The sequence below is a fragment of the Panthera tigris genome, chromosome A1 (genome assembly GCF_018350195.1).
Source record: "Panthera tigris isolate Pti1 chromosome A1, P.tigris_Pti1_mat1.1, whole genome shotgun sequence".
Classification (NCBI taxonomy): Eukaryota; Metazoa; Chordata; class Mammalia; order Carnivora; family Felidae; genus Panthera; species Panthera tigris.
The window spans coordinates 115,912,830-115,937,327 of NC_056660.1; the positions used below are offsets into that span (position 1 = coordinate 115,912,830).

The following is a 24,498-nucleotide window of genomic DNA, read 5'->3' on the forward strand; positions in this document are numbered from 1 at the left end:
GAAGTTAGTGGCGCTGCTGGGACGGGGGGAAGGAGAAGCTTCTTCCTCCTGCTGTTCCTCTCGTTCCCGGGATCGGCGGCGGCGGTGGCTGCGGGTGACTCGGCAGCGTCTCCGGCTCCGCGTGCGAACCATGCTGACCGATGGCGGAGGCGGCGGCACCTCCTTTGAGGAGGACCTGGACTCGGTGGCTCCGCGATCCGCCCCAGCCGGGGCCTCGGAGCCGCCTCCGCCGGGAGGGGTCGGGCTGGGGATTCGCACCGTGAGACTCTTTGGGGAGGCCGGGCCCGCGCCTGGAGTCGGTGGCGGCGGCAGCGGTGCGGCCGGAGGGGACGCGGCGCTGGATTTCAAGTTGGCGGCGGCGGTGCTGAGGACCGGGGGTGGAGGTGGTGCCTCTGGCAGCGACGAGGACGAGGTGTCCGAGGTACGCTTCCAGGACCTCCGTCTCCCATACAGTGTGAGGCATGAATTCTCTTTGGGCCAGCATAGGGTCGGGGCCACCTTCTCGCTCCCCCGGCGTTCTTTGACAGCGATCGGCTCCATGGCGGCAGTGGCAGCGGTGCGGGCCTAGTGCGCCCTCAGCTTACTCTTCAGCCGGCGGCTCGAGCCGGACCGGTTCCCGTCACCATCCGTAGACCCACAATGGGGAGTCCTTTGGTCTCCAAGCTTCGCGCGGGAACAAGGACTCCTCTGGCTACCTCCCGCCCACCCCGCTTTGGAGATGGGGGGGCGGGGTCTTGCCAGAGTCCCTGCCCTTGGTACTGAGAGAGAGAGATAGAGCGAGAGAGCGAGAGAGAGAGAGAGAGAGAGAGAGAGCGACACAGAGGGAGAGACAGACCGAAAAACCGAGTTTGCTAGCTGCAAGACCATTTCCATTATATGCCCGTGCCCAAAGTTGAGTTGTCTGACATTTATTTGCCTTGTGCCTTACCTGTGTATGTAAGAAAACTTAATTTCCTTTTTTACTTTGAAACTGGTTAGTATGAAGAAGCTCTCTGCTTTTACTCTGAAAAAGCACGTGAGCCTTTCACCTGGGACCTTTTGTGAAGTTATGCAGGAAAAGGAAATTCCAGTGCATCTTTGAGCTTCGGAATAGTTGGGTAGATGAAGTCTGTAGGTTTTTAGGCTTGGGGAAGGTGAAACCCTGGACACCTTTTGCAGAGATTAATGATTAGATCCTTCATTTCTTTTAACTCTTAACTGTGTGTTTTTAGGTCTGAGCAACATGGGATGCAAGGCATCATTATCTTTTGGGCTTTAGGGAAAAAGGAGATATTTTATGTTTGTACTTTTTTCTCTTGACCATGACTTGGATATGGTACTGTTCCTTTATGGCTATTGTTCTAAGTGCTCAAGAGTATTGTTTTGGTTCTAAGGTGCCTGGTTCATTCCCCTATGACCAATTATTTTAACCTCTGATCTTGGTGTTAAAGTACAGAGATTTCTCTGTGTACAACTATCCTGGCTGTTGTATTTGAGAGGAATAAGAAACTATTTGTGAGTTGCTGAATACAGTTAGTGCATTGTCTTACCATTCTACCATTGTCTTACCATGCCTGAACAGGGGTTCATTTAGATTTAAAACCTTAGTACATTTTCATTCCAACATTTTGCTATGGAAAAAAGCGTGTGGGATGTAAGGGAGCTAGACCCTTGAATGTCCATATCTTTGAATTTCACTGTAAGTAACTTCTAAGCCAAAGTGGGACAGAATTTTATTTGAGTAGGCAATTATGGGGAGAGTCTCTGGAGCACCTCCACTCTTGTACTTATGGAAGGCTTTCTTTTATCCTTTCAATGGAAATTGATGACTAGGAACCTAAAACACATGTACTTTTTACCTAGGAAATAAGTGGGAATTTCTTTAGACTCTAAACATTAGAGGTTTGTTTTGTTTGTTTGTTTTTTTAACTTGTTAAACTGAAAAGGTTTGCTTTGGTCTAAATGTGATGTCCTTGATTTTCTGGACCATTTTCACATAATCATCATAAGTGAGATAAAAGATCACTAATTCACATAAATAATATTTTTACATAAATAGTATTTTTTTACATAAATATATCTGGGAAATGAGCTTTTGTAGTAACCATTTCTGTAAGGCTTGCACACACACACACACACACACACACACACACACACCCACTCTCAGTCTCTCTTTGTGTCTCTACCTTACTGTATTTCATTTGGAGTCTCCCTACCATGCGATTAAAGCTGTGGGCAGAATCCACAGCTCTTTGGTTTTTTGATGTTTATTATGGAACTTATATATTCATGATTCTTTTACCCATTTAGGCTAATGGTAGAAGAACTTATTTTCCTGTTACTTAACTGTTCTGTGCCTAAGAAAAATTTAGGTATTTAAGTGTATATGGGTGAGTCTCATTTTGTGTCTAGGATACCCAGAGACTTTACCAAGGTCTAAGATGATGGTCAGTGTGTATATCTTTCTTAACCTGTGGGGAAAGGAAATTTCGTTTCTACGTCTTTTTTCTCCCATACCATATAAAGAAGAAATTCCTGGAGTATCTAGTCTCTCCTGTACAGTGTGTGTGGTAGACTACAATCTCTGTGGGAGTGAAATGAAATATCTTCTCCCATATTATTGCCTTTAAATTCCCGGTATGAAGAGACCATAATGTTCTTCAAAAAACACTCACCCAATTGGCATTTTATGAATAATCCTAAAATCTTTTTTTTCACCTTCCCTAGATGTTTTAGAACCAAGTATTTAGAATCTAGACATCCAGAGAGATAACAAGTTATTTTACAGTTTGAGAGTAAACTTTGTCGTGTTCCCCCAATAGGGCAGGACTTGGTGAGAAATAAGTAAGAAATGTGGAGGCTTAGTGTATTTGCTTGAGAATAAGTCGAAGTTCTATACATTTTGTGTACAGAGGCATAGATACTCCAAGGGCCTTTTTTTAAATTCATTATTAGAGCCAATAGATTTGAAAAAACAGGCTGTTTTTCCTTGCTGGCTAAGTCAAAAAACCTAGTTGCCGGAAGGAGCTTGAGTCTTTTTGTAAAATTTTTATTAGAATGGTACCACCTTAGAGAATACCACCATTTGGGATCTTTGGTTCTTGTTTTAAACACTCGTGGAGTGCCTGGTAGCTCAATTGGTTAAGCATCCGACTTTGACTCAGGTCACGATCTCGCAGGTTCGTGAGTTCGAGCCCTGTGTGCAGCACTGTGCTGACAGCTCAGAGCCTGGAGCCTGCTTCAGAGTCTTTGTCTCCCTCTCTCTCTGCCCAGTACCCACCCCCCATCAATTCTCCATCTCTCTCTGTCTCTCAAAAATGAATAAATGTTAAAAAAAAATTTTTAGGGGCATCTGAGTGGCTCAGTCACTTAAACATCCAACTCTTGATTTCGGCTCAGGTCATGATCTCAAAGTTCATGAGTTTGAGCCCCACATAGGGCTCTGTGCTGGCAATGTGGAGCCTGCTTGGGATTCTCTCTCTCTTGTCTCTCTCTCTCTCTGTCCCTACCCTGCTTGCTCTCTCTTTCAAAATAAATAAATAAAATTTAAAAAAAAATTTAAACATTAGTAAATACCTGTTTTGTATTTCTTCAGGCATAGCAAGCATGTTCCTTAGCTGCCCAAGGCCTTGAATAGAAATTGGAACTTGCGTTGGATGCTATTAAATGTACCCATTGTTCAGAATAGAGGTCAGGTTGGAAAAAAAATTTAATATTTATGTATTTTGAGAGGAAGAGTACAAGCAGGGGAGGGGCAGAGAGAGAGAGGGAGAGAGAATCCCAAGCAGGCTCCAAATTGTCAGCGCAGAGCCCAACTCAGGGCTCGAACCCATAAACTGTGAGATCATGACCTGAACTGAAATTAAGAGTCAGATGCTTAACTGATTGAGCCACCCAGGAGCCTCTATAGTGTTTTGATTTTTTTTAAGTAAAAAGAAGAAAATTCCTAAAGAAAAGACTCTTGTAAGATTTATGACTTTTAATTTTCTCTCATAAGGATGTGTGCATATACTGTATGTATTTTTAAGTTATAAAAATCATATAGTCTCCTGGTGAAAAATTCAGCAGTATAGGTAGAAGATATAACGTGCAAAGTAAAAGTCATTCTCATCCCCACTGACCCTTCAAATTGCATTTTTCAGTGACAACCAGTATTAAAATTTTTCTTTCAGAAATTTTCTAAGCCTATATAAGCCTATGTATGTGTGTGCATTTCTTCATATATACACACTGTAGAAACAAATATCCAGTTAGAAAGCATAGCTTGATATCATATTGAGGCTTTTTTCTTATCTTGAGGCAGGTGCCATATTTACAGTTATGCAAAAGCACACTAAAACTGTATACAGCAATTTATAGCAAAAGCTTTGTAGGGAATTTTTTTCCTGAAAATTATTTTTAGAGGCAAAAGTATAGGCATACGGAATTTCCATTTTGATTTTCTCTAGTTGGAGAAGAGATGTGTCATTTCCTTTGGAGTTTCTTATCATTTATAATCTAGAGCAAGATTTCTCAACAGTAACCTATTGATATTTTAGTCCAGATAATTCTTATTGTGAGGGGCCATCCTGGGTATTAGCAACATACCTTTACCCACTAGATGCCAGTAGAACCCATCCAGTTGTGACAGCCATAAATGTCTGCAGACATTGCTAAAAGTCTCCTGGGGACAAAATCACCCCTGGTTGAGAACCACTGGTCTAGGGGCCACTCTTATCGACAGGGATGGCAATTTTGTCATGAATACTCTGTATTCAAACTTTAGGTAAACAAGGTGAGTCAGTACTTTTAGTAGCATCTCAAGGCTTATGCTCATAATCTGGACAAGAGAGAAATTGAAAAGTAGTGAAAGGTTTAATGCTGTAAATTTTCTGTAGTAAATTTATCATTTGGGGGAAATTTCACTTAAAATACTATATTACTGTTTAAGAATTTATTCTTAAAAATTAATTTCTAAAAAATCTTTATGGGGACTTTATTCAAGGTAGGAGGGGCTTTATTCCATAAATTATTAATATTAGTGATAAAATATGAAATATAAGTTAAAAATATTTTTAATGTTTATTTATTTTGAGAGAGAGGGAGACAGATCTTAAGTGGGGGAGGGACAGAGAGAGAGGGAGACACAGAATCTGAAGCAGGCTCCAGGCTCTGAGCTGTCAGCACAGAGCCCAATATGGGGCTCGAATTCACAAACTGTGAGATCATGACCTGAGCAGAAGTCAGATGCTCAACCAGCTGAGCCACCCAGGTGCCCCTAGGAAATATAACTTTGTATTCTAGTGAGCAAATTTTGGAGAGGTAGGAAATGTTTACATAAGGCAAAGTTATATGTTATCACTGTAACAATTTGTTACATTGCATGAGTATCAACCTTGCACAAGTTTCATTCTATAAAGCCTTAAGGCTTTACATACAAAATGAAGTGTTGATAAACATGATTATATGAATGGTGGGCCAAACCGGAGTTGATTGGATTTGGGCAGAGCAAAACCTTATTGTGAAGTGTGAAGGATGTAGGGGTTTTCTTTTGGCTGTCATTTAGTACATTACATTAGGTGATTACATGCATACAGTTTATGAGTCACAGTGACATAAAGGAAAATACAGTGAAAAGTCTTGATCTAACTCCTGCTCCCAAGTATCCTGCCCTCTGCACTTTGAATGTCTTTTTTTTTCCTTTCAGAATTTCTTTATGGAAATACAAACATGTATTTTTATTTTCCCTATTGTGATACAAAAGATAACATACTCTTCATGTGAGATTTGTAAGTGGTAAATTTGAGAAGCAATTTAGACTTAAAAAAAATTTTTTTTTAACCTTCATTTTTTGAGAGACAGAGAGAGAGAGCACAGCAGGGGGAGGGGCAGAGACAGAATCCGAAATAGGCTCCAGGCTCTGAGCTGTCAGCACAGAGCCCAACGCGGGGCTCAAACTCATGGACCGTGAGATCAGGGCCTGAACCAGAGTTACTTAACCGACTGAGCTACCCAGGTGCCCCTAGACTTTTTAATCTAATCAGAGTGATAAAATATTTTAAGAATGAAGCGTTGGAAATGAGTTTAAGCACATTCCTTTTTGAGTCTGGTAGTGATCTGATAATGTACTAGATGACCTCTGAAAATCATTTCTGGTCTTCTGATTTAGTGATAGATAAGATAAATAAAATATTTTGCTTTAAAGAAAGCAAAGCAGTTTTTTTTATAAAGTATTAGTCTTGAATTGGCAAGTAAAAGAAAAAAAATGAGAAGTCTACCATTTTTTGTTTTTGTTTTTGCTTTTTGCCTAATTTACCTTCCTAGAGAACCAAAGGTATAAGAAATTCTTTTTTTTTAACCAATCATAAATTAACAATTTCAGTATATCTATTTTTTTGAACCTTATTGTTTTCAGTTTTTCTCTCTTGTTGCTTGTCTGCAAAGTCATAGAATCTTGGTGATAATCCTGTCTCATCTCATTTTTAGGTAACTGCTACCATTTATTGAATGCATATTATATGCCAGTACCAAACTAGATACTTTCGTTATTTTATTTAATCATTTCAACACCCCTTTGAGGTAGATATCTGCATTTTTATAGATGAATAAATGTAGGCTCAGAGAAATGATGAATCCATAAAACAAACAAACAAAAAAAATGGTTAAAATGTTTCATAGCTAGTAAATGGTAAAGCTAGGATTTATTTTTTTAATAGTTTTTTTTAATGTTTTTATTTATTTTTGAGACAGAGAGAGACAGAGCATGAGCAGGGGAGGGGCAGAGAGGGAGGGAGACACAGAATCCGAAGCATCCAGCTCTGTCAGCACAGAGCCTGACACGGGGCTTGAACTCACGGACTGTGAGTTCATGACCTGAGCCATAGTCAGATGCTTAACCAACTGAGCTACCCATGCGCCCCAGCTAAGATTTAAATCTAGAACTCATGCTATTATTTTGCTTCTTCAGATTAAGAAATAGGCAGTTTTGGGTTACAACATGCTTTTTCTCCAATAAATGCTTACTTAGTCCCTATAGAAGTTATTGTTTATCTAAAGTGAAATGAGAAAAGTAAGGATAGCGTAGTGAGTTTCTCGTAAAAGTACTTTTTCCTACTTTTTTTATATTTTGAGAAAATGCACTTCTTACTGTTACAAAATGAATTTTTAAAATATCCATATTTGACCAACTATCACATTAGAAACTTCGTGTTGGGACTCTGGGTAAAGCCTGACAGGTCTGGAAACAGTTGAGTTAGTGACTTGTCCAGGATCACACAGCTAATTCATAGTTGAATAGGTTATATGACTCCCGTTCTAGTTATCTTACTTGTCCTGCTCTTTCTTTTCTAATGGATTGTACCAATGAATTTAATTAGTTGCTTAAGACATGCCTATCTCAAACTAGCACATAAACCATAGTTGGCCTTGTTGGAAAAGTTTTATATTATTTAATGAAATTGGTGACTGCCGTATAGATCATTATATTAAAAAAGGCTATTAAAAGTACACCACTGTGGTGCCTGGGTGGCTCAGTTGGTTAAGTGTCTGACTTCGGCCTAGGTCATGATCTTGCTGTTCCTGATTTTGAGCCCTGTCAGCTGTGCTGACAGCTCAGAGCCTGGAGCCTGTTTCATATTCTGTGTGTCTCCCTGTCTCTCTCTGTCCCTCCTCTGCTCATACTCTCTCTCTCAAAAATAAACATTAAAAAAAAAAAAATTTAAAAAGTACACCACTTGAGTATAGGAGGAGCACTATTCTAAGGTAATTTTGTAATTGAATTTATTTGAAAAGTTCAGGCCTTCTCATTATTCATCTTAAAATAATTAAATAAATATTAAAACTACTGATATGGAAAGGCATATACCCAACTTTGCACCTTTGTCAATTTGGGAAACATTGGCTTTGTATATTGTTACACTCTAATTAATTTGTAGAAATTAAAACCGGTATGCTATTCTATTGGTAGTTAATGACAGTGTGTAGTTCCTGTGAATGAAGATCATTTGCCTTATGATGATTGACTGGTTTACCTTTCTTCTGGCCAACTTTACCTAAACGAGAAAGAAAGTAAAGTTATATATATATATATATATGTATATATATATGGCTGTATTTTATTTGCTAGACTGAAATTTAGCAACTGTTTGTCAAAGAACACATTTCATCTTTACCCTTTTTTTTTTTTTTAATGTTTATTTTATTTTTGAGAAAGAGAGAGTGCAAGCAGGGGAGAGGCAGAGAGAGAGTGAGACAGAGGATCTGAAGCAGGCTCTATGCTAACAGCAGAGAGCCTGATGCGGGGCTCAAACTCACAGCGAGATCATGACTTGTCGCTGTTGGATGCTTAACTGACTGAGCCACCCAGGCATCCCTGATCTTAATCCTTTACATATATTTCTATTCTCCTAAAAATTTTTCCCTTAGTGGATATTTGCGGTAGTAGAGTGTTTTTGTTTTGTATTCTTTTATTTTGTTTTGTTTAAAGTAGATACCCAGCGTGTCCTGGCTATTTGATTCACCTGCAATAGTGTGCAGTTTTGAAAAGACAAAGGCAAGTGTACCCCCAGGGATTAGCTCTAAGAACCAAAGAATTGTACAGGAGAGCAGTTTATTTGTCAAGGTAAATTTGATTTAACTGTTTGTATGAGGACAGTTAGATCGAGAACACTCTTTTTGTTTTTGTTTTTGTTTTTGTTTTGTGTGTGGTAGAATATAAATAGACAACATTTACCATTTTAACCATTTTTTTTGTTTTAGTTGTGTTGGAATATACCTAACACAAAATTTACCGTTTTTGCCATTTTAAAGTGTACATTTTAGTGGCATTAAGTACATTCATGTTGTGAAACCATCAACAGCAGCCATCTCCAGAATGTTTTCATCTTCCCAAACTGAGATTCTGTATTCATCCCCATCTGCCCTTCCTCAGCCCCTACCAACCACAATTCTACTTTCTGTATAAATTTAACTACTCTAGGTACGTGAAGTAAGTGGAATCATACAGTATTTCTACTTTTTTTTTTAAATGCATGCTGGGGAGAGGGACAGAAGGGAGGAGAGAGAGAGACAGAGAGAGAGAGAGAGAGAGAATCTTAAGCAGGCCCCATGCTCAGTGGGGAGCCGGATGTGGGGCTCAATCCCATGACCCTAGGATCATGACCTGAGCTGAAACCAAGAGTCAGTCGCTCAACTGACCGTGTCACTCAGGCACCCCACAGTATTTCTACTTTTGTGGCTGGCTTATTTCACTGAGCATTATGCGTTCGGGTTTCATCCATGTTGTAGCACACGTCAGAATTTCATTCCTTTTAAAGGCTGAAAACCATACCATTGTATGTATATACCACCTTTTTTTATCCATTCATCTGTTGATGGACACTTGGATTGCTTTTACCTTTTGGCTGTTAAGAATATGCTGCTGTGAGGGGTGCCTGAATGACTCAGTTGGCTAAGCATCTGACTCCTGATCTCGGATCAGGTCATGATCCCACAGTTCATAGGACCAAACCTCACATCGGGCTCTGCACTGACAGCATGGAGTCTGCTTAGGATTCTCTCTCTCCCTCTCTCTCTGCCCCTCTCCCAACTTTGCACATGTGTGTGCACACACACTTGCTCTCTTTCTCTCTCTCAATAAATAAACTTGAAAAAAAAAAAAAAAGAGGGGTGCCTGGGTGGCTCAGTCAGTTTAAGTGTCTGACTTTGGCGCAGGCCATGATCTCACGGTTTGTGAGTTTGAGCCCCAGGTTGGCCTCTGCTGACAGCTCAGAGCCTGGAGCCTCTTCGGAATCTGTGTCTCCGTCTCTCTCTGCCCCTTCCCACTCATGCTGTTTCTCTCTCTCAAATGTAAACAAACATTAAACATTTTTTAAAAAATAAAAAAGAAGAATATGCTGCTGTAAACATGGTTTACAAATACCTGTTCAAGTCCCTGCTTTCACTTCTGGGAATATACCTGGTAGTGGGATTGCAGGATCATTTAGTAATTCTATTTTTAATTTTTTGAGGAATCACCATACTGTTTTCCAAAACACCTATACTATTTCACATTCCCGTCAGAATTGCACAAGGGTTCCACTTTTCACACATTCTAGCCTATACTTTCTATTTTGTTTTTGATAATGGCCATCCTAATGGGTGTGAAGTGGTATCTCATTGTGGTTTTAATTTGCATTTCTCTAATGATTCCTGATGTTAAGCATCTTTATGTGCCTTTGGCCATTTGTATATCTTTGGAGAAGTGTCTTTTCAAATCTTTTCCCCATTTTTAATTGGGTTGTTTTTTCATTGTTTAATTGTAGATGTTCTTTGTGTATTAGTCCTTTATCATTTATCTAATTTGCACCTATTTTTTTCCATCCCATGAGTTGCCTTTTTACTCTGCTGGTAGTGTCCTTTTGTGCCTAAACATTTTGAATTTTGATGAAGTCCAATTTACTTATTTTTTTCTTTTGTTTGTGTGTTTGGTGTCGTATCCATGAAGTTGTTGCCAAATCCGGTGTCATGAAGATTTTCTCCAATGTTTTCTTATAAGAATTTTATAGTTTTAGCTCTTACATTTAGGTCTTAGATCTATCTTGAATTAATTTTTGTTTACAATGTAAGGTCGGGGCCCTACTCCATTCTTTTTTGCATGTAGGTATCCATTTTTTTCAGCACCATTATTTAAAAGACATCTCCCCCATTGAATGGTCTTGGCATCCTGTTGAAAATCAATTGGCCATATATTGGAGGGTTTATTTCTGGCCTGTCCTGTTACATTGGTCTGTTTTATGCCAGTATCACACTGTTTTGATTATTGTAACTTTTGTAGTAAGTTTTGAAATCAGGCAATGTTGGTCCTCCAAATTTGTGCTTTTTCAAGATTGTTCTGGCTATTCAGGGTCCCTTGAGATTCCACAAGAATTTTAGGATGAGCCTTTGTATTTCTGCAAAAATTGCCCTTGGGCTTTTGATAGGGATTGCACTGAGTCTGTAGATTACTTTTTGAGTGGGAACGAGTTTTAGGTTTTTTTGTTTGTTATGTTTTAATTTTTTTAACATTTATTTATTTTTGAGACGGAGAGAGAAAGAACACAAGCAAGGGAGGGGCAAAGAGAGAGAGAGAGACACAGAATCCGAAGCAGGCTGCAGGCTCTGAGCTGTCAACACAGAGCCTGACTTGGGGCTCTGCCTCACAAACTGCAAGATCATGACCTGAGCCGAAATCGGAGGCCTGACTAAGCCACCCAGGGACCCTTGAGTGAGAACAAGTTTTGATGCAAATCTTATGTAATTTTTTTTTTTATCAGATTAGATATAGCAAATCAAAAGGTTTGAGTCTGACAAAATAATAAAAATCATGTATAATAGGGAGAGACTGTGTGAGCACTAAGTGATGGCTTCCCTAAAGCCTTGAACCCAGTTAACATGGTAATGTTCTGAGTAGATGTTTCTGTAATATAATCCTTTTTTTCCCCTGATTTGTCCTCATATTGACTAATTTGTGATTGATCACAATGCTTCATATATTGATTAAATGCTAGGAAGAATACATTTTATCCTTTATATCATTAGAGATGAGTTCAGTTTTGTAACACTTATCTCAATATGGTATTAAAGCTAGATAAATGAACCTGTAGTATTTTCTTTAATGATGTGGAATTGAAAAAAATTTCACATGTGCTTTTTATGATATCTGAGTCAGAAAATAAAGGTTTGGCCACATCAGTTGATACTTCGAGAGGTACACTTTGGAAGGGCTTTCAGCTCTTATCAGTTTCTAATTAATTTTTTTCTGTTTATTTTTCTTCTGCTACATCTGTACATTTTTATTTTTGCCTTTTAAAAATTGTACAGTCACTAAATTCAGCAACATATGTGAAACAAAATATCATTATTAAAGAGCAATCCCAAAAGGGGAAATAATCCAATTATATTGGATACATTATCTTTGTTACTTTTTATTTTGATATAATTTCAAATTTACTAGAAAGTTGCAACAATAGTACAGAGAACTCCTCCTCCCATATATTCTTTTTTTTTTTTTAATTTTTTTTTAACGTTTTTTTAATTTATTTTTGAGAGAGAGAGAGACAGAGCATGAACAGGGGAGGGTCAGCGAGAGGGAGACACAGAATCTGAAACAGGCTCCAGGCTCTGAGCTGTCAGCACAGAGCCCAACGTGGGGCTCGAACTCACAGACCGCGAGATCATGACCTGAGCCGAAGTCGGCCGCCCAACTGACTGAGCCACCCAGGCGCCCCTCCTCCCATATATTCTTTACCCAGACCCACCAGTTGTGTCCATATTGTCCTATTCTCTCTCTCTATGTAAACAAATAAGCAAATAATTTATTTTCTGAATCATTTGAAAATAGGTTGCACGCATCATGCTTCTTTACCCTTAAATTCTTCAGTGTACATTCCCTAAATATTCTCTTACCTAACCACAGTGCGTTTATCAAAATAAGGAATAATAAGTTTCTGAAGTACTTTTCAAATTCTAATTCCTAAAGTTTTAAAAATTGAAATATAATCCAATATCATAGGATCACTTTATGTACAATGCAGTGGTTTTTAATATATTCACAAAGTTGTACAACTATGATCATTATCTATTTGAAAGAATTTTCATCACCCTCCCAAACATCTCCATGAGCAGTCATTTTTTTTTTTAACGTTTTTTTTTATTTATTTTTGAGACAGAGAGAGACAGAGCATGAACGGGGGAGGGTCACAGAGAGAGGGAGACACAGAATCTGAAACAGGCTCCAGGCTCTGAGCTGTTAGCACAGAGCCCGACGCGGGGCTCGAACTCACGGACTGTGAGATCATGACCTGAGCTGAAGTCGGACACTCAACCGACCAAGCCACCCAGGTGCCCCTCCATGAGCAGTCATTTTTGTGTCCATCTTCCTACTACCACCCCGCTTTCCTTGATAATCACTAATATGATTTTGTGTCTGGATTTGCCAGAGACATTGTGGGTATTTCATATAAATGGAATGGTACAGTTGTTCCTCGCTTCTTTCACCTAAGATATTGTTGCCAAGATTTCTACATGTTGTATAATGTATCAGTATTTCATTGCAAAAATATTCCATCTTGTGGATATACCACATTTTGTTCATCAATTATTTCTACATTTTTGTTCATCAATTATTTCTACATTTTGGCCACTATAAATAATGATGCTATGTACATTTTTGTACAAGTTTTGCATGAACATTTCTTTTCAGTTCTCTTGGGTGTATGCCCAAGGAGTAGAATTGCTAGGTCATATAACTCTGTGTTTAACTTTCTGAAGAACTGCCAAGCTGCTTTTTATGCTGCTGCACCATTTTACATTCCCATGAGGGTTCAACTTCTCTACAACCTTGGTCACTTTTTTTGTTTGTTTTTTATTTATTCATTTTGAGAGAGAGAGAGAGCAGGGGAGGGGGCAGAGAGAAAATCTCAAGCAGGCTCCTGAGCTGTCAGCACAGAGCCCAACACACAGCCCGGTCCCATCAACCTTGAGATCATGACCTGAGCCAAAATCAAGAGCAGGGAAGTCCAATCCACTGAGCCACCCAGGGGTTTTCCCCCTCCCTTTTTTTAAAAAAAAAAATAGTCATCCTAGTGGGTGTGGAGTGGTATCTCATTGTGGTTTTGATTTGCATTTCCTCAGTAACTAATGAAGTTGAGTATCTTTTCATGTGCTTATTTGTGTATCTTTGGAAAAATGCCTATCTTTTCCCCACTTCTTGTTTGGGTTATTTGCCATATTGTTGAATTGTAAGTGTTTTTTATATATTCTGGGTACTAGTCCCATATCAGGTACATGATTTGCAAATGTTTTCTCTCATTCTATAGGTTGTCATTTCACTTGTTTGTGTACTTAACAATTTTAAGTTTGGGAGAAGCTCAATTTTTATATCTATTTTTTTTCTTTTGTTGCATGTGCCTTTGGTGTCATGTCTAAGAAACTATTGTGTAATCCGAGGTCATGAAGATTTATGTCTGCTTCCTTCTAAGAGTTTTATAGTTCTAGCTCTTACATTTAGGTCTTTGATCCCTTTTGAATTAACTTTTATATAAGGCCTGAGGTAGAGGCCCAGCCTCATTCTTTTTTTTTTTTTTTTTAATGTTTACTTACTTATTTTTGAGAGAGAGAGAGGGAGAGAGAGGGTTATTTTGAGAGAGGGAGGGGCAGAAAGAGAGGGAGAAAGGGAATCCGAAGTAGGCTCCACACTGTCAGTACAGAGCCAGATGTGGGGCTTGAACCTATGCAAACTGTGAGATCATGACCTGAAGGATGCTTAGCTGATGAGCCACCCAGGTGCCCCAACCTCATTTATTTGAATGTGCATAACCAGTTTGTCCCAGCACCATTTGTTGAAAAGACTGGTTTTTTTCTCCATTGAATTGTCTTGACAGTCCCTTGTCAAAAATCAGTTGACTGTGAATGTGAGGGTTTGTTTCTGTTAAATTCCATTTGTGGATGTCTTATGCTGGTTGCATATTGTAGCTTTGTGCAGTAAGCTTTGAAATTGGAAAGTGTAAGTCCTCCAACTTTGTTCTTTTTCCAGATTGCTTTTGCTATTCTGAGTTATCGGATATGGTCTCGTTCTCTTGATCTGGTCCTCAGAAGAGTTTAATAGGGAGTATTTAATATGCTATAGAATTTGTGGTCACACACAAAAGCTCCTCACTTCTTCCATTAATAATATTCTAGCTCTTGAAATTTCTACCCCTTTTATACATACTTTTTTTCAAACTGGAGGAACAACGCATGTGATTTAAACCTGTGTTTGCTAGGCTATGACAAGAGCAAGTTGTCATAATATTAGTGTTTGATTTTTTTCATGTGTCCTCTTCTTGACAAACCATGGATATCTGTTTGAGAGGAAGAAAACTGAAGTGGGAGGAGATGGTTGGTTTCGGTAGTTGTAATCTGAATGCACCTGAAATAGACTATAGTCTGTGTGAAAAATATGGACAGAATTTCTTTTTTCAGGATAATAGAGATAAATGAATAAGTGAAATAAAATATAAACCATAGTAATTAGAGTTTTTGCATCTGGTATCTTCTAACAACTACTTAAGAGGTGTGATTCCAATATTTAAGTAACATACAATTTGCTTGACACCTAAGCCAGCGTTATCACTTATGTGATTAAATTGCAAAAACAAATCTTAGATGTCACTGCTCAAATGGCTGCAATTATATTAAATTATTAGTTATTTTGACTCTATGAACAGGGAGAGTTTGTACTATATTTTAGTACCTATTTTACTAAGGATTTGAGAAAGAAAAGTTTATTTTCTTTTAGTTTGAAGAGGGCATTATTTAAGGCTATAGTTAACTCAGGTGCATGGATTTGACCTCTTATCCTCCTATTATTTAGAATAATGTGATGGTAGAGTTTTAAAGGTACTTTCTGTTGTGTATTATCTCCCCTGCCCCCTGCCCTTTTTGTAAGTATGTTTCGCACCTAGCATGGAGCTCACCATGGGGCTTGAACTCAGTACCCTGAGATCAAGACCTGAGCTGAGATGATGAGTTGGATACATAACTGACTGAGCCACCCAAGTGCACCATTGTGTATTATTCCCTTGTTGCTAATCTGTAACAATCGTTTACTCATTCTCTAGAAAAGAAAGTCAGAGTTTAGTTTATTTAGGGTAGGACCTCTTCTTGAACTCACATCATGCATAATAAAATCATGTCTTTTAGAAGTTAGAGTCCTTGGCAGTCTGTTTAATTCTGGTTAGTATTGTAGAGTTGTTCATTTAACAATAATTTATATAGAGGCTACTATTTGATAAGCTTTGTGCTAGGGTTTGGAATTACAAAGATGAAAAACTGTGGTCTCTGCCCTTAACAACATCAGCATTTTCACAAGCATGATCATTTCAGGGAACTTATTAAAACAAGGTCAATTATTTATTCAAATTATATTTGACCTTCCAAAATCCTTTCACATATTAACAAATTATATTTAAGTGTGTCAAGGCATTGTGTACTTTAATTACATTAACTCTTTTAATATTTTCATGGTTTTGTGACAGTCCAGGATCTTAAATACAAATGTATGGGACACTATCCTGTGTAAGTTGGATGATCATTATGAAGGTTGATGTTTGGATGTCTTATTTCAGGAGTTTGATGAGTTTCAAGTAGCAAGTTTAAAGGGGCAATGATTAAAAATGAAAGGATACAAAGTCCATCAGCATAAGATTATTTTGTGCTCATATTTAAGCAGAACCACAACTGCTTCATTATGTTCTATAAACTCTCTAAGCATGTCCTGCTTCAGAGCATTTGGCATTTGCAGGTTGTTTTCTCAGAAACTTTCTTCTCTTAGTTATCCATGTGGCTTCTATCTCTTACTTCTTTTAGCAGTCTGCCAAGATGCCTTCTCACTGCCTACTATACGTATGCTCCATAAACATCTCAGGGTCACCAATTTTAATTCTGAACCCATCATTTCCCCCTCCACCCCTATCTCCCCCTGCCCCTTTGTAAATTACATTGCCCTAAAGTTAGTTACTGTAGTCAAACCTCAGAGCTCACGTCTGCTCTTTCTTCTCATTATACACATTTAAGCAGACACTGAGTCCTGTAGGTTCTTTCCTAACATCTTGTTTATTTGTCCCTATTTCTGAATCCTTAATGCTACGCCGTAAATAAAAACATCATCTTTCACTGGCAGTTATTTCAGTAATCCCTGACTCTGTCTACCTCCAAGAGTATACCTCTCTAATTCTTCCTCTACCCTGCTATCAGAGTAAATTCTGTAATGGCAGTTCAGTCATGTGACTCTTGACAAAAAGCCTTCTCATTTCTTAGAGAAAGGATAAATCAAATTCTTTGATGTGGCATATAGTGTTATTTAGGATTTGGCTTCTGTCTAGTTTTTCAACTCTGTCCTTTTTTTTTTAGAGTGAAAGAGAAAGAGAGCAAGCACGAGTGGTAGTGGGAGAGAGAGAAAATCTTAAGCAGGCTCCAGGCCCAGTGTGGAGCCGAACATGGGGCTCAATCTCAGGACTCTGGGATCATGACCAGAGCCGAAGTCAAGAGTTGGATGCTTTACCAACTAAGCCCACCCCAACTCTATCCTTTTTGTGCCCTACTTTATTTGCTTTTTGTATTCTATCCATACCAAATTGTTGTAGTTCCCTGAACATATCAAGCTATTATAGGCCTTGCTTTAATTTGCTTCTACTGCTTTGGCTTCTAGAATTAAAGTAATAGCTACTATATGCTGAGTGCTTATTGTCCACTGGGTTAAGTACTTAACCTATATATTATCAAATAAACTTAACCAGTACCATTTGAAGATAGCAATATTTATAGATATTTACAGTTTACAGATGAGGAAACTGAAGCTTAGAGACATTGTGTAACATACATAAAAGTCATATATCTAGTTGATGATGGAGCCGGGATTTGAATTCAACTATCTTGGAACTTAAAGCCCATGTTTGTAACTACTGCTATACACTGATGCTGCTGTCACTGATGTCCCTCTTCCCCATCCTGTTGGATACCTTCTTGTTCCAGAGTTGTCATCTCTAACTCATTTCCTTCATTACTACCATAGGTGGAATTGACCATTCCTTCTTCTGTGTTCCCATGTTGTCCGTATATAACTATGACGGAATATATAATACTTTATTGCATTTACTTGATTGTCTTAATGAGCAAGAATCATGTCTTATTTGTTTTTGTCTTATTTGTTTTTGTGCTGCCAGTATACAGTAGAATGTTTGGCACATAGTAGATGCCTGATAAATGTTGAATGAATGTGTCTGTAGTGCTTAATATGCTCAGGTTACTTGTTAGCCTAAGATGAATATAATGGATTCTATATTATTTTTGTGGAGTAGAGAGTATGAGTATAGGAAGGAAACTGACCTTAATGATAGTAGTAGTGGTAATATTAATAAGAATAATAGCAACTAATATTTGTTGAGCAATTACCATGTGTTAAGCCCTGTTGTGAAATTTTAGATACAGTATCTTGCTTACTCATCAATAGCCCTGTGATGTAGTTACTGCTCTCCTTATTTTATAGTTGAGGAAAATGAGTTTAAGAGAAGGAGAACAAGTTTACTAAGATCACACTATGAGAGATGAAGTGGTATTTTAAGAGTCCTTACTCTTAGTCATTATTCTTTCTTCCCCTTACTAGTATTAATTGGAGGTTTATGGGTGTTTGAGGCTCCTTTTAATTTATTAAAATCAATTATTTCTTTCAAGCGTTGAGTGCTTATTTTCTATTTGGGATAATGAGTAGAAGCCAGGACTTCGTCTAACTGTGGGGAAAACAGGAAGTTTTTCCTTTCAACAGTAAGATTTTCTTGGCTTTAACTGCCATATACTTCATTCCTTGTGACTTTTCTAATGACTTTGTGAGCAGTCTTCTTTTTTTTTTTCTTTTTTTTTTTTTAACGTTTTATTTATTTTTGAGACAGAGAGAGACAGAGCATGAACAGGGGAGGGTCAGCGAGAGGGAGACACAGAATCTGAAACAGGCTCCAGGCTCTGAGCTGTCAGCACAGAGCCCGACGCGGGGCTCGAACTCACGGACTGCGAGATCATGACCTGAGCCGAAGTCGGCCACCCAACCGACTGAGCCACCCAGGCGCCCCAGCAGTCTTCTTTTTAAAAAACCTGTTGTGGCACAACATTTTGTTGTATACGTGTTGTATGTATGCATTAGAAATAATGCAGTTTTGGGTGTCATAAATTACTAAATGAAAGCATAATTTGTCTTAAGACTCTGGCAGAGAAGTGTTAGTGGGTTTGATAATCTTGATTACATTTATTTTATTTAGACAAGTTTTTTCCTGACATTACTGTTATTGTTAAATTGAGGTATTACCATACTTGTAGTTTTTTTTTTTTAATTTACTTAACTGGTTAGTATTTGTTTTAGTTATACTCCGTTGTTTGTTTATTATAATTTTTTAAATGTTTATTTATTTTCAAGAGAGAACGAGCAAGAGAGGGGCAGAGAGAGAAAGGGAGACAGAGAATCCAAAGCAGGCTCCTCTCTGTCAACACAAAGCCTGATGCAGGGCTCGAACCCACCAACCATAAGATCATGACCTGAGCTGAAGTCAAATGCTCAACCAACTAAGCCACCCAGGCACCCCATTATACTCCATTGTTTAAAAGATTCGCTTAATACAGTTTGTTGTAGTAAAAAAGGGTATGAGTTTTGGGGTCCAAAATACGTGGCTTCAGATACCTGTATGGTTATGTGATCTTGGGCTAGTCCCTTAATTTTTCTGAGTTTCAGTTCCTTAAAATGACGATCAGTTAGTCTACTTCATCGAGTAGGTAAGATGATTGAATGGAATAACATATGGAAAATGCTGATAGATATGAGGCATTTTATTAATGGTAGCCTATTTTTTTAAAAGCACTTGATTCATGGGAGCTTTTGTTTTATTTTTTTGAGAGAATGAGTGAGAGGTGCATGCAAGCAGGGGAGGGGCAGAGAGAGAGCAAGCTCCATGCCCAGTGCTAAGCTGATGTTGGGCTCAGTCTCACAACCATGAGATCATGACCTGAGCCAAAATCAAGAGTCAGATGCTTAACTGATTAAGGCATCCAGGCGCCCGTATTTTTTTTTAAATAGCAGATTTATTATTATTATTATTATTATTATTATTATTAATTTTAAAGTAGACTCCATGCCCAATGTGGGGCTTGAACTCACTACCCTGAGATTAAGAGTCACATGCTCTATCAGCTGAGCCAGCCAGCCCCCTCAAGTAGCTATTATTTTTAAGACCTTCCTTTCTGCCATCTTACATTAGAAACTTAAAAAAAAAGTAGATTCTGTATTAAAAGTGTAGTTTAGAAATTAAGTTTTTGTAGTTGAACAAAATGAAGTTAATTTTCTCCAGCTTTAACTTAGAATTAGGAAAAGCACAATGGTTCTCTCTTGTGCTGTGTGAAACTAATCAACTTCAGAAATCCGAAGATACTGTTGCCTTTTTTTTTTAATGTTTATTTATTTATTTTGAGAGAGAAAAATAGAGAGCAAGCAGGGGAGGGGCAGAGAGAGAGGGAGACAGAGAATCCTAAGCAGGCTCCATAGTCATTGCGGAGTCCGATGCGGGGCTTGAACTCATGAACCATGAGATCATGACCTGAGCTGAAACCAAGAGTGGGCACTTAACTGACTGAGTCACCTAAGTGCCCTACCGTTGCCTTTTTTTGAGAAAAAGATGTGGGTCTGAAATTGGCAATACAGTTTTCCTTGTAGAAAGAAACTTGAAAAGCATATATGTTAAAGAATACAGCCTTTTTTGTTCCAGTATTCCAAGATGTTTTTGCTGATTTTATTGGGCCTTACAGTATCAGCAAAACTCATTCCTACATTTATCATTATTTGGCCCTAAATTGCAACTGTATTACTTTCTCCCTTTGAATACATCTTGGGGCATATTTGTGGTTGAAACGTTTGAATACTGTGTTTTTTGCAAAAAGAAATTGCTATGTCCTTCAGTAATTATCTCTTGGAACACTGATCCATCCTTTTTTGCCCTTCCAAGTAGAAATCAATAGTAAGCCACCTACATTCTAAAATTGGTGTAAATGCTGATTCTGGCTTAAAGTAGAGGGCTTACTCTGAGTGGGGAAAAGTAAGACATATTGGTCTATCCAAATATAAATTGTACAAAAGTGAAGAGAAATAGCAAATACATTTTTAAAACATTTTCAGATGTTTAAAATGTTTTATTTAGCTTTCCATTTTATTTATTTATTTATTTATTCATTCATTTATTTATTTATTTATTTTAGAAAGTTTATTTGTTTGTTTGTTTGTTTTGAGGGAGAAAGCGCAAGCAGTGGAGGGGTAGAGAAAAAGGAGAGAGCAAGAATCCCAAGTAGGCTCCACACTGCCAATGTGCAGCCCAATGCGGGGCTTGAACCCACCAACTGTGAGATCATGACCTGAGCCAAAGCCGGAGACTTAACCGACGGAGCTACCCAGGTGTCCCTTAGCTTTACATTTTAAATGATCAAATCTGAACCTCTTAAGGGAGCTCTATTTTTGAAAGTTTGTGAGGAAAAGTAGTATAAAAAATTTAGCCTTCCCTTGAGCTTTCTCATAGCTCCAGTTGGAATTCATGGGAGTGATGAGTACTCTTAAAGTTAGCAGGAACAAAATTTGTGGCTACTAATATTTTAGTCTCTCACTCAAAATACAAATTTATTTAACATGTTTAAGATAAAAGCTTCATAATTTATTGTTACATTAACAGGTGTTCTATGCAAAACAATGTGTTTTCAACTTATATTTGAGAGCTTGATAGTCTTTATTTGATATAACCACGTGACTGGAGAATATATAAACAAACATATATATGTGCATTTTTTATGATCGAATGTTTCTTTTTCACTAACTTTTTACCTCTTAACTAGTAGTTGCTCTTTCCAGAAATATACCTTAGAGAAAGTAGCAGTTGGTTCTTGACGAATATATAGGTGAGGTTTTATTATTTTGCTTTTATAGGTCTTTTTTAAAACACTAATATCATAAAAGTTTTAATTATAACACTGCTTACTTAAACTTGTTAACTTTTTAAATCTTATTTATTATTTTTTTATGTTTATTTATTTTTGAGAGAGGGAGAGCAAGAGAGAGAGAGAGAGACAGAGTGTGAGCAGGGGAGGGATAGAGAGAGAGGGAGACACAGAATCTGAAGCAGGCTCCAGGCGCTGAGCTGTCAGCACAGAGCCCAAGGTAGGGCTTGAATTCACAGACCACAAGATCACGACCTGAGCTGAAGTTGGACACTTAGCTGACCGAGCCACTGAGGCGCCCCTATTTATTTTTTGTGGAATTGAGTTTTGGCCAAAGCATAGCTGGGTTAATCAATGGTTTTTCTAACTAGATTTTGGTGATGTAACTGACATCATTTTTTTCAGGTGATAATATAATAGTTGAGTCTGTGGTTAATTTTCCTGGTAACTGTTGCCGTCCAGTTGTTCATTTCTGAAATGTCAAATAGGTAAAAAATAGGAGAAAATGCTTGTTTCTGTTTTCCTTCTTGCCCTCCTTTGCATAAATTCTAGTTGAAGAGACTATAGTTCCTTTTTTTAAAAAGAAGGGAGGGAGAGAAAAAACTTTTGGGAAGGAAGACTTAAAGTATTTTTGCTGTTAGCATTTATAAAAGATTACTTATAAAAAAACAACAGTTTTTGTGAACCAGAATTCCTCTCATCTTTTTACTTCAACCGTTTATTTTAGTACCTAATCAAAGATAGAAAAAAAAAAGTTTGCAATCTTTAAGACTTGAAATAAACTTTATGGGTGCCTGGGTAGCTTGGTTGGTTGAGCATCCGACTTTGGCTCTGTTCATGATTTCACCGTTTGTGAGTTCGAGCCCTGTGTCAGGCTCTGGGCGGACAGCTCAGACCCTGGAGACTGCTTCAGATTCTGTCTCCCTCTCTCTCTGCCCTTCCTCCACTTGCATTCTGCCTCTCTCTCTCTCTCTCTCTCTCTCTCTCTCTCTCTCTCTCTCAAAAATAAATAATCATTAAAAATTAATTTTAAAAAGGCTCAAAATAAACTTTATTGTCATTGGCAAAAACAGTACCATTGTAAGTGGAAGTTTCATGTTTTGTTGCTCAGTGTAGTTGCTGGATAGAGATGAGCTATGTAACTGTCACTGGGCAGTAGAGACATTTCTGTGATCCTTTAGCTGTATATAAGATAAAAAACTATGAGCCTTCTGTATTTATACATGATAAAGACTAATTTAACTAGATCTAACATTATTTTGGACTTATCCATTTTATAGACCTGTTTTTGGAGACTATCTCACCAAGCCTTTTATGTTAAATATACAGAATTTGTCTAATTTAGTATTTCCATAGAGCTATAGATGGTTTTCATGTTGGCTGACCAGATATATTTTGAGATAATGCTATTGCAATCTGAATTATAAGTGTATGTATTTCAACAGGTTTATCAGGTGAGATATTTATGAACTGCCAAAAGCAAGCCACCAAATATTCCCAAAGTAATAGACATAACTGGATATTTTTTGCTTTTATTGAGTGCACATTGAGACAGGCTTTTAAAATTTTGAAGAAGGGGGTGCCTGGCTGGCTCAGTCGGTTGAGTGGCCGACTTCAGCTCAGGTCATGATCTCACAGCTTGTGAGTTCGAGCCCCACGTTGGGCTCTGTGCTGACAGCTCAGAGCCTGGAGCCTGCTTCAGATCAGTGTCTCCCTCTCTCTCTCTGCCCCAACCCACTCACATTCCGTCTCTGTCTCTCTCAAAAGTAAATAAACATTAAAAAAACTTTTTTTAATAAAAACATAAATAAAATTTTGGAGAAGACAAGACAAAGGATATATTAGAGTTGAGTGCATTTTGGTACCTCTGATTGACATAAATGTATTCAGATCATTTGTGTATATAGTTATGTATAATTATTAACTCATTCTGAGAAACTTAACACTTTTCTAACAAGTGTTGTAGATATTTAGAATTTGATCTTTTGGGCCAGCATTTAAATATAAAATGCCTAAAACTACACTTGAAAATTCAAGTGATCATCACAGGAAAAATTATAACTATGTGAAGTGATGGAACTTGCTGTGGTAATCATTTAGTATATACGTACATGAAATCATTATGTTGGACACCTTAAGCTCATAAAGTCTTGTATGTTAATTATATCTTAATGAAACTGAAAAGGTTAATAAAATGAAAAAAAGGAATTCAAGTGAGTGCTGATGAAAGTGTATCATGTGAGATTCTTCATGAATATCACTCTTCCAGTTTGAAAAGGCATAGAATATAGACACTGGTGAGTGACAGGACAAAAGAGTTATAATTACATAAAATTTAAAAAATTACATTTATATAGTGTTTTATTTTTATTGTTTTTTATTTTTTATTTTTTTTATTTTTGGGACAGAGAGAGACAGAGCATGAACGGGGGAGGGTCAGAGAGAGAGGGAGACACAGAATCGGAAGCAGGCTCCAGGCTCCAAGCCATCAGCCCAGAGCCTGATGCGGGGCTCGAACTCACGGACCGCGAGATCGTGACCTGGCTGAAGTCGGACGCTTAACCGACTGCGCCACCCAGGCGCCCCTATATAGTGTTTTATTATTTTCAAGTTATTTTACCTTATTTCATCATTTCAGTAGCATTGTAAGATAGGTAGGGCAGGTATTACCTTTGTTGATTGAGGAAGAAATGGAACGTCAGAAACGCAGAAAGTGACAGCTTAACATCACACATAGTGCCTGATGAAACTGATACTTTAACCTAAGTCTCCTGATCTCTAGTACAATATTCTTTCCATTATGTCATGTTGCCTGATTGAAACTTGAATTTACATGCATTTTTAAGATGTAGGAGAATTAAACTGAGTAAGTTGTTTTATGAATTTTAATTTTTGGAGAGAGGTTGTAAGCCTTTTGAAGGCATGGGACACATCTCTATTTTGTGTTTTTCTTCCAAACTTGATTCTTCCCAAGCACTTAGGCATGTGCTGTCTTGCACTTAGGCATGTGCTGTCTTGTGTATGTGA

General features: G+C 37.9%; 1 protein-coding gene across 4 annotated transcripts in view; it reads left to right on the plus strand.

Annotated features, from left to right (window-relative positions):
* The first annotated feature begins 6 nt into the window (after positions 1-6).
* Positions 7-24,498, plus strand: part of ANKHD1 (ankyrin repeat and KH domain containing 1) — a 130,362-nt gene continuing 105,870 nt past the window's right edge. For 3 of the 4 annotated variants that reach the window (XM_042985305.1, XM_042985309.1, XM_042985307.1), the window contains exon 1: positions 7-421. In XM_042985305.1, coding sequence (XP_042841239.1) covers positions 131-421 — 291 coding nt within the window. In that variant the 5' untranslated portion in view covers positions 7-130. The remainder of the gene's footprint in view (positions 422-24,498) is intronic. The other variant, XM_042985310.1, reaches the window with a different exon arrangement.